The 10,693-nt window shown below is 33.7% G+C and overlaps 1 protein-coding gene across 2 annotated transcripts; it reads left to right on the top strand.

The window, feature by feature from the left end:
* Positions 1-7,883: 7,883 nt before the first annotated feature.
* On the top strand, positions 7,884-9,927 carry LOC139883758 (uncharacterized). 2 transcript variants are annotated; one of them, XM_071867894.1, is made up of 3 exons: positions 7,884-8,020; positions 8,700-9,675; positions 9,774-9,927. In XM_071867894.1, the coding sequence occupies exon 2, from the start codon at positions 8,723-8,725 to the stop codon at positions 9,665-9,667; it is 945 nt and encodes a 314-aa protein (XP_071723995.1). In that variant the 5' UTR covers positions 7,884-8,020; positions 8,700-8,722; the 3' UTR covers positions 9,668-9,675; positions 9,774-9,927. The 2 variants fall into 2 exon arrangements, with proteins under 2 accessions (XP_071723995.1, XP_071724002.1); XM_071867901.1 differs by having other exon boundaries at positions 7,921-8,020; positions 8,704-9,675.
* Positions 9,928-10,693: the final 766 nt, after the last annotated feature.

Here is a 10,693-nt window from a genome sequence, read left to right as displayed (position 1 = left end):
AAGTATTAAGTATCATTCATTATTAATAATATGATTATAACTAAAATTATAATTAATATTATTAACATCATTAACAAATATGATTTTACCATTTTATTTTTATTAGGATAAGTATTATTAACATTATTATTATTAATATAGTTATTAGCGTTGTTATTACTAAACTTATTATCACTAGTAATAAAGGTATTATTGTAGCTAATATTAGTATCGGTATTATTACTATTATAATTATTATTACCAAAAGTTTCATTTTAATGAAAACTATCAAAATTATCATTTTTTTAAAAGCTATCTTTTTATTAAAATTAACATTTTGACTAGAGATATTATACTTATTAAAAATTAAAAATTATCATTATTAAGAATTATGATTATCTTTATTATTACTATTTTTACTATCATTATCATAAATATCATTAATAGTAAAGAATAATATTTTTATAGTTATTATTATACCATTACATTTATCCCTAAGGTTATTAACATTATTATTTTTACCATTACGAATATTAATTTAAGTATTATTACAATTAATAGTTTTAACAAACAAATGATATATATATATATATATATATATATATATATATATATATATATATATATATATATATATATATATATATATATATATATATATATATATATATATTTAACATACATAACTTAACTATACTAATGCTTTTTATATACAAAAATAATACATTTAATGGAATAATGAAAAATATATATAAGTTAATAATATAAAAGTTAAATCACTAATAGTAAATACATAAATATTTGTTCGATTACAACTATGTATATTAATAAATATACAAATGATATAGGTTTGTGAATCCAAGGCCAACCCTGCATTGTTCAATATCATCATATGTATTGTTACTACAAAATACATTAAGTGAGTTCATTTGATTCCCTTTTACTCTTTACATTTTTGGGACTGAGAATACATGCGCTGTTTTTACAACTGATTTATTAAATGCTTTTGAAATATATTTTGAACTGCGAATACATGAAATGCTTTTATAAATATTTGACGAGATAGACACAAGCAAAACATTCCTCGAATGAATTATTATGCAGACAGAAGTTCCGTTGATTATTGTTGAATTAGTTGGACGTGATAATTGCCACTAATTGTTATGAATATTTCCCCCGATTATTATTGCTTGGTAACCTAAGAATTAGAATCGGGTATAGCCCTAATTCACGCGAATCCTAAAGGTAGCTACCGGGTTTAACACCCCCACCCAGAATGTTCACTAGACGGAAGAGCTAGTGGGCGTGGTGTTTAGTACTTCGAAGTTTATATGATTATTATACAAACGAGATGTTCTGTTTTGGGGATATTATTATGCGCATTATATGTTAAGGTCGGTTACCAAGCCAAGCAATGAAAGAAATGAAAAGTGAATGTTATGTATCGAGAGAATGATTTTATACACAGGTTATGTATATGTTATTTTTGTGCACGAGATATGTGTACGGTTACTAAGATTTATGAAAGATGATTTCGTACACGAGAAAGGTGTACTGTATTTAAAAGATATCGCATGTACATTACAGGTGGGTATAGGATTCGGGCCCATTTATACCATGCAGGATTTAAACCTTGTGGTCTATCAAAATGATGAATTTTATTGTTTTATGATAAACCTATAAACTCACCAACCTTTTGGTTGACACTTGAAAGCATGTTTATTCTCAGGTATGAAAGAAATCTTTCGCTGTGCATTTGCTCATTTTAGAGATATTACTTGGAGTCATTCATGACATATTTCAAAAGACGTTGCATTCGAGTCGTTGAGTTCATCAAGATTATTATTAAGTCAATTATAGTTGGATATATTATGAAATGGTATGCATATTGTCAACTGTCGATGAAATGAAAGATTGTCTTTTAAAAGCGAATGCAATGTTTGTAAAATGTATTATATAGAGGTCAGATACCTCGCGATGTAATCAACTATTGTGAATCGTTTATAATGTATATGAATGGGTCCTTTCAGTTGGCATCAGAGCTGGTATAACGCCGTCCATGTGTGGCGGGTTAGTCGTAAAGGAGGTTCTCACAGTGTTACCTGTGACGAAGCATTGGCTCTTACTCCTTGCGATCCCTTACGAGGGTTGGCAGTAGCCGAGAGGCAGGCCCTAAAATTAGTATCTGAGGTACACTCAGTGGTCACCAGGTGGTTAGCTGGGAAGGCACTGGGTGGGACGTGTAGTGTCCCCAACTGAAGCTTTCAGTTGGTATCAGAGCGGTGGTCTTAACGAACCAGGTCTTGCATTAGTGTGTCTAACTGATAGTTGTTTAGATGCATTAGTGAGTCTGAACTTCGACCGTGTCTGCATGTCAAAAGTTTTGCTTATCATTTGTGTCAAAAATTACCTGCTTATCATTCTTAGGGAATCACTTGCTTATTATTCTTAGTCTAGACACATTTTACTGCATCGACTGCATGAATAGTGTATAGACGAAATTCATATCTTATCGTATCTGCTAATTTATATATTAGCGTATCTGTTATTGTTACCTTTGCCTGACAGCTTTCGTAGATTCCTCCGTAACTTATGGAATTTTAGTATTATATATGCATATGTAAATTATGTATTGCAGGGTACTAATCTACATCCTATAATCTATTTCTTATCGAAAATCCTTCATCTGATCGTAAGAGATGAATCCCTCAACCAGTTCGAATTCCTCGGATTCCGATAGCTATTCCGATATGGAGTTTCACCTAAGCTCCGAAAGCAGTGTAACCAGAATGAATCAACCAATTCATCTGATGGGTTCGTAGCCTACTTAATCATTGGAGACAAAAAGAAGGTGATAATTTCCATCAACCAAATTCACCTCTTGGCGAAGAACCTGAAGCACTTACCGGCGAACCTATTCGAAGCACCATTTTCACACTCATTTCCAGAGTATCTCGCTACGATTATATTCTATCCACAATTCTAAACCTTATTCATTCGCTCGTTCTTACCGACAATCATCCCGGAGTAATCGAAGAAGTCAACGAGCTTCGTGCCTGAGTAATGATTTTTGGAGAATATGGTGCAAAATTTACCAGCTTCAACAACATCATCGGCACCAACAGTACCATCAGTAACAGCACCAGTACCATCAACAATCTATGCCTCGACATCTCATTCTGTACCTCGAGTATAATCATCATTCTACGTATCGTTCTACCTCATTTATTTTCGTTCGACACGACGATTATGTAATCTCTAATGTTTTAGGGATTATGTACTCTAGTTCTAACCGTAAATCAGATGAGTCTAATATCATATTAACTCATTAAATCCATGATTACATCTGAAGAAAATATATATGTATATATATTTTCATAATGATTGTAATTGAAAATTCTTTTGTACAAACTGTTAATGGTGAAAATATTTTAACGGGTAGGTAATACCCGAGAAATATTTAGATTTCACATTAATATGTTACACTGTACATTCTTCGAATCTGATTCAACAGTCATTTACTATCCTACTTACATCCACATATATACGTATCCGTTCACCGCAGAATAACCATTTTCATTCAATTTCATATTTGGATTTTGACCTATCAGAATCCAACAAGTGGCATAATGAAGAAAACATTGGACAAAATAAAATTTGTTAGAAACAAACGAATTAACTATGAGAAATTCTATTAAGAATCCACGCTAACTGTTCCTATCTAACTGTTCCTAACTAACTGATTAATTCCGTATTACATTTATTTATCGCAAATTTAATTATCGCAATTTATTTATCGCAATTTATATTCTCGCAATTTTATTTATCGTCATTTAATTTCTGTTATTTACTTTACGCACTTTATTTATCGTCATTTAATTTCTGTTATTTATTTTACGTACTTTAAATATCGTCATTTAAATACTCCATAAATAATACCTCGTACTACTCCAACATCATCAAAACATTATTTCTGCAGCAAACAAATTCAAATGTCATATTTGTTCTAATTTACGAAGAAACGTGTGCTCAAGATCTTTCTATATAATCTAATAAGAGATGCGTTACGTATACCGAACACCCTAGGGGAGAGACGGTTACGGCTATTCATGTTGTTTATGCTTTGAAGAGATAAAGTCGTACCTATCTGATTTGTAGGGTTGAGGTTTAGATTTGAGATGTTGAACTTGCTGTGATTTATTCATGAATTTCAATTGAAGATACTGTAATCGATTTTAGTTCTTAGTGAATATAATTATCTGATTTGCTTATTAAAAATTGTTAATTTGTGTTGATTATGTTATTCGAATTGTCTGTTAAGATTCTGGAATTAATTGGTAAAAAAAAAGTTTCATTCTATTGTTTCCTAAAAACTCGATCGGTACTATATTTACAAAACATGGGTGAAGCTGGATAAGAAATGATTTTTTTAATTTTTTTTCCATAATTAGCGACGGATTTGGGGCACTGTCTTCCGTCGTTAAATATTCCTCGTTAATCTGACGGTAAAATATGGTCAAAAATCCGTCGAGAATCTGTCGGTACGTTAGTCCGTCGGTAAATTAGCCGTCCAAAATCCGTCGTTAAATAAGTCCGTCGTTAATCCGTCACAAAAGAATGCCGTCGAAAATCCGTCGCTAAATTTTATGTCCGTCGGAAAATCCGTCCCTACATTTTACCGAGGGCGATTTTAGGGTCGGACTAAATCCGTCGAAAATCCGTCGCTAAACGCGTTTAAGGACGGATTTGGGACAGATTTTGCCGTCGGTAATTCCAAATTTTCTAGTAGTGTATTAAACACATTTTATCTTGGTTGTGAACTTGTGCTCATGAGAGTTGTGTTTGGATGTGATATTGCTCATCCACGCTATGTTTCTCACGCAATATATACCTCGTGTTACTCGGTTTTCATTTCCAAAGTGTTCGAAAAGCTATGATCTTGGGTTTTATCGCGTTCTAAGTGCTATTGCATTTCTAAGTGTAAAATTGACCAAAGTGTGCAAATGTATCAAGAAAACTGCAAAGTGCTCATCCTGGCAACAAGAACAATGTTCCAAAATCAAGGAACGTCGTTCCATCAACAAGAACGACGTTCTAAAGCCAAGAACGATGTTCTACTTGAGAAATTTACAAAGGAAATGGAAACAGAACAAGATGCCATTTAGAGCACGATTCAAGAACGACGTTCCTAATTAAGAATTGCGTTCCACATGAAGCCAAGAACGACGTTCCAACATCCAGAACGGCGTTCTACATCTAGAGTCCAGGAACGACGTTCCTAAAAGAGGAACAACGTTCCACTGCGAATTCTGGGCAGTTTTTAAAGAGTATAAATAGAAAGAGATGAAGGTTTTCACATACATCATCACTCAATAGAATAGTAGTTCGTGGTGGCTGATCAAAGTTAGGGTTTTATTGCTATTTTATTAAGGTTTTCATCAAGTTTTCATCATCCATTCCATTTTACATTAAGGATTTGAAAATTGAATCAAGGTCGAGGGCTTGTTCTTCATCTTCTTCATTTAGCATTTTTGTAATTTCTTAAGTTTGGTACAATCTACTCTTGTTTATTGCTTAATCCTGATTAGATTTACTTTATTTGCTTGTATTGATCTAGTTCTAGCCATCATTGGCTAGATTTTATTATGTACATTTGTTTATGAAGCTTGATAGCTAAGGGTTGTTCATATTGATGTTGATGATTGTGTTTAGATGAATCTATTAGCTCGATGATTGTGATTTGTCATTAAAATTAGTCAAAAGATCCTTTGCTATGATTATTTTGGACTTTACTTTGATTATATGAGTTGTGTAGCTTTCAAAGGGATTTGATTAGTGAAGCAATTTGTACTTCAACACTTAGGTGATCTAGACAATCAAATTTGGGCTTTTAAGGGATTGGGGTCTTCATTTGGATTGGTTTTCAATTGGTCCTTAGTCAACATAGTGAAGTTTGCTTTTCTTAAGGGATTTTGATTACCAAAGGGTTTTAGGGGACTTTAACCTAGGCTAAGTACTTTTGATAATTGCATGATTCAACTAAGATCAATTGGTATAAGCTTATGGGAATTTGCAAGTATTGATTTGATCACAATAACATCTAGTAGGGATACTAGTCCAAAGATTAAACATGATTAGACCTTAAATGAACAAAAGAACAACCCGAATACTTCAAGTCGATTTAGCAAGTGTACATGCCTTTAATATTGATATTTATTTAATCACTCTTAGTTCTTAGTTTAAATTAGAATAGTTTTCTTAATATCTAAAATTCAAACCCCCCAATCAAACAAACCTTAGGATGATTATGAGTTTTCATCGATTCAACTAGCATTCATCGCTCTATTGGGGCGAACCTTAAACGAAAAACTTACTAATTGCAACTACTGAGTAATTGTTTCTCGTATACTTGTCACATAGTTGAGTCCAAGTATAAAATTTGAAGATAAATATATGTTTTGTGAAACGAGCATCAGGACGGTTTGTTGGCCTTCGGATGGTCCGCTTGTCCTTCCACTTTTATTTCGCTACTCCTTTTCATTTTTCATCACTCATCACTGCATGCCTTGTTTTTCTTCCACGACATCGATTCCTCGACAGCCTACCCTTGTGTCGCTGACTCTGTGACTGGATGCTACTCCCTTCCCGGTCATCGTCTTACGATTTTTATACCTCTTCAATTGGTAGTGGTTTGAGGTTATCAAGGATGTTTGACATCCGTTTAGTTTTGTAGATGGCGACAAGTTTAATCCGGTCAGGTTCCCTGAAATTTACGTTCAACTGGTTTTCTTAGGATTGTAGTGATAATCCGGTTTTTTAGGTGTAGTTTGGGTAACTCTTTGTCCATTTTTTGGTAGAGATTTGCGTTGGGTTGCCATTGTGTTTGAGACTTCATTGGTGATGGACGCTGGTTTTGGTGAAGACAAGATATAGGGTTTTAGATTCGAGTGCTTCACGTGTTGGTGTGTTTCAATTGTTATACATCGAGTGTGTAATGTTGTGTTAGTTCATATTGGTTTGTTTGTTTTTGTTTAATGATGTGTTGGTGCATTTGATAATTGTAGTAGAGCTAGGTCAATTGAAGACACGTAGATCGTTGGATCAATTTAATTCAGATGCAATAAGCTTTGAAATAGTTGATTGAAGTCACATAGGTCGTTGGATCTTTTTAATTCAAATGCATTGGACTTTTATATGGTTAGTAACACAATTAGATATCCTGATATATTTTAATTCAAATTATTGTCTTTGCCAGAAAAAAAAAAAAAAAAAAAAAGCAAACACACTTTATTACTCGTGTATTTTATTTTAATTTGTTAATCAAACGAATTTTCATTTTCTATATTACTAGTTTACACCCGCGATTTCGAGCATATAAATATAATAATATAATAACAATAATTACTACATGTATTAATTAATGGCTAAATGTATATGCACTAAATTCGCGACTTTTTTTGTATGTGTGGCAAAATAACTAAAACGCATATAGAAATGGGGTCTTGTTTCAAAGGAAAACGCCTCCTACAGAAAATACATAAGGACGATGAAAACGGGAAAGCTCACACATAGAAAACAACTATCCAAATAAAAAAATTATCTATAAATGAACCTCCTTTAACAACTCACTAAACCCTAAAACAAACTAACAAATACTAAACCGAAAACTACGATAATAACATGAACCAAACGAACCAAACCATTCACTACTCATTTAATTTCGTTTCACACCATTTCATTTCGGTATCATTTCATTTTATTTCATTTCATTTTCATTTTCCCTATATAATACGAGTAAATTACGAGTTAATACGGAGTAATACCCTTTTATACAGTGACAAACAAACCGGCGCCGCCCTCAATGAAAAAAATCGGTTTAAATTTTAAAAACCGGAAGCTTGCTGTATCATCCTATATAAAATGCACCCTTTTACCCTAAACAAGCTTTCTTTCTTTTCTCTCTCTAAAATCACACATAATTATCAGCTCCTCTTCTGTCTATCCAAGATCAATAATCTTGTGAGATTGAACAAATTGTTAGGTAAATATCTTATCAAACCCTTTAATTTTTATTTTATATGTAGCAAAAATTATGTAAAGTTTTTTGAATGTTTAAGTTAATTTTGGGGCTTTTTAGTTTTCTTCATTTTATTTTGTGGGTTATGAAGTTCTGGGTAGATTGAATTCATTTTCAAGTAATTTTTATTGTAGATGTATGTTTTTTGATATTAAAGGTTGTAACTTTTGTGGATCTTGAAGTTGTTCTGTTGGTAATTAGGGTTTGCATGATGCTGATGATGTTTTAGATTTTCATGATTTATAATATAATTGTTATTGTCTCTCTTGGGTTTAAAGTATTTTGCTGTTATTTCCATAAAATGAAAAGAAAAATGCAATAATTAGATGAAAATCAATTTTCATTAGACTAATTAGGTTGGAGTTTTGCTGTCAACCAAGAACACCATGTTCTGTACAGTAAAGATGAATGTGTGTGTGTGTGTGTGTGTGTGTGTGTGTAAGCATGCTTTAAATTTTGTATCTTTTGAATTGAATATATGAGTTATAACAAACAATGGTAAAGGTTAATGCGAATACTTCTTGTTTTGTTGATTGTTAATGCTGATTTTTACTTCTGAAATTAGGTGTGCTGAAGATCGTTAGTGTTTCAAATAGTTGTAGTTTGTTATTTATATAATTGTTTTTAATTGATTATTTTATAGATAGATTGTAAGTTATATTAAAGATGCCGAAAGATAGAAGAGACCGATCTGTATCTGTTGACCGATCATGGACTTCTCCATATGTATGCAATACTAGTCACCCAAAACGATCATCGACCAAAAACCCGTTAGAAACCGAGAGCATCAAAGAATGGGAAGAAGCCCGATGCCCCGTGTGTATGGAACACCCTCACAACGCTATTCTTTTATTATGTTCTTCACACGAAAAGGGTTGTCGACCATTCATGTGTGACACAAGCTACCGCCACTCAAACTGCTTTGACCAATTCCAAAAGTCATCATCTGAAATGCAACCATTGCTTATTCGACAAGAAAGTGCACCAACACCTGCCACACCCACTCAAACCTCTGCCCCAGGAACTGTAGAAGGTGGGTCCACACCAACATCGTTAAAACTCATTTGCCCTTTATGTCGTGGAGAGGTAAACGGGTGGATTGTAGTGGAAGCGGCTCGTTTATTTATGAACTCCATATCACGAAGTTGCGCTAGTGAGACGTGTGATTTTTCTGGCACGTATACGGACCTTAGGAAGCATGCTCGGTTGGTGCACCCGATGGTTCGACCTTCGGAAGCTGACCCGGACCGCCAACGCGATTGGAGGCGGTTAGAACGACAAAGGGACATAGGGGATCTTTTGAGTACGCTTCAGTCATCTATAGGAGACGAAAGGGGTGAAGAAAATAGTAGCGCTAGTTCGTTATCGTTTGATGAAGGTGGCTGGATGACAGTTTTTTTCTTGATTCGGGTTTTTAGACCGAGGAGTAGTTCAAGGAGTAGTAGTTGGTCTGGAACTTCTCGGGCTCGAGCCCATGTGACCATCAGAAGGAGACCGACTACGCGGCTTTGGGGCGAGACTCATAATGATGAAGCACGAGATGATGAAGATAACGAGTCGTCAGATGGTGGGTCGGGCCCACCTGATCTGCTGCAAAATGATGAATCATGATTCCTATTGTAAGAATAACCTGCAGCTTTTGCTTTTGTTGTTAATTTGCTTTGTTTTTGTTATATGGACTGGTTTTTTTAACCTGTTATATTGATATCGATTTCAGGTATCTTTGGCTGATTCAAGTGAAACACGTCTTGTTGAACACGGAGCGATCAGATGTGTAAGAGAAGAGAGAGCATATGAAATTGTAATGTTACTTTAAACTTGTATGATTTGTTTATATGTCTTCAATCATTGAATATTATTATTATCCATTACTTTTACTCTCCATTTGTTCAAACTGCTCTAAAGTTTGAGTAAACTATCCTTAGTCTTCTAGCATCTAAAGTACTAGCTGAGGTATTATGTGATACTCCCTTAGGGCCATTGTAGTGTATTACTTGGGCACTTATCAACTTAAATTGGTCCTACGCCATAGCGTAAGTCCTTCGAATGCGGAACATTCAATCGATTTTAAAAACACAGTAGTTTGTTAATGTTAAAATTTTGCCAATAGTTATGGCGTGTTTATAGCAAGCTAATTTGTTTGGCTAATTTAAAATCGGTTATGTATGGAACTTTAGTAGATGAACTGGGATATGTAAGTCTAAAATTTGTTCCTAAAAAGGCCGTTTAATCAGTGAGAGACACGGGGGATAGTCGACCTTTGAGACACGTGGCTTAGTCGACCTTTTATATCATCTCGTATTGTATTCGACTTTACGTATATCGCATTTATGTTGGCATGTTTAGATTTATAAATCTTATGATATACGTAGTGTATGATATGATGATGATACCTGTCAATTCATGTTCTTGGTCAGCAAACTTATTGGGGGTATTTATGGTAAAAATATATTTGGCAATATGGTCAATCATGAATCAGGCAGAAATTTCACTAAAGTTGCCACTTTAGCCCATCATAACATCATTATGGGCCTCCCTGTGGAATAATTGGTTGCATGGGTCTGAGTCTTTGGAATTTTATTAAACTAAAAAATCGTGTGGTCGAATAAAATGAGATGGATGAAGATAATTATTTTT

Source organism: Rutidosis leptorrhynchoides, chromosome 1 (assembly GCF_046630445.1).
Source record: "Rutidosis leptorrhynchoides isolate AG116_Rl617_1_P2 chromosome 1, CSIRO_AGI_Rlap_v1, whole genome shotgun sequence".
NCBI classification, from domain to species: domain Eukaryota; kingdom Viridiplantae; phylum Streptophyta; class Magnoliopsida; order Asterales; family Asteraceae; genus Rutidosis; species Rutidosis leptorrhynchoides.
The sequence above is the reverse complement of the archived record's forward strand: the minus strand, read 5'-3'. Positions and strand labels throughout refer to the sequence as shown.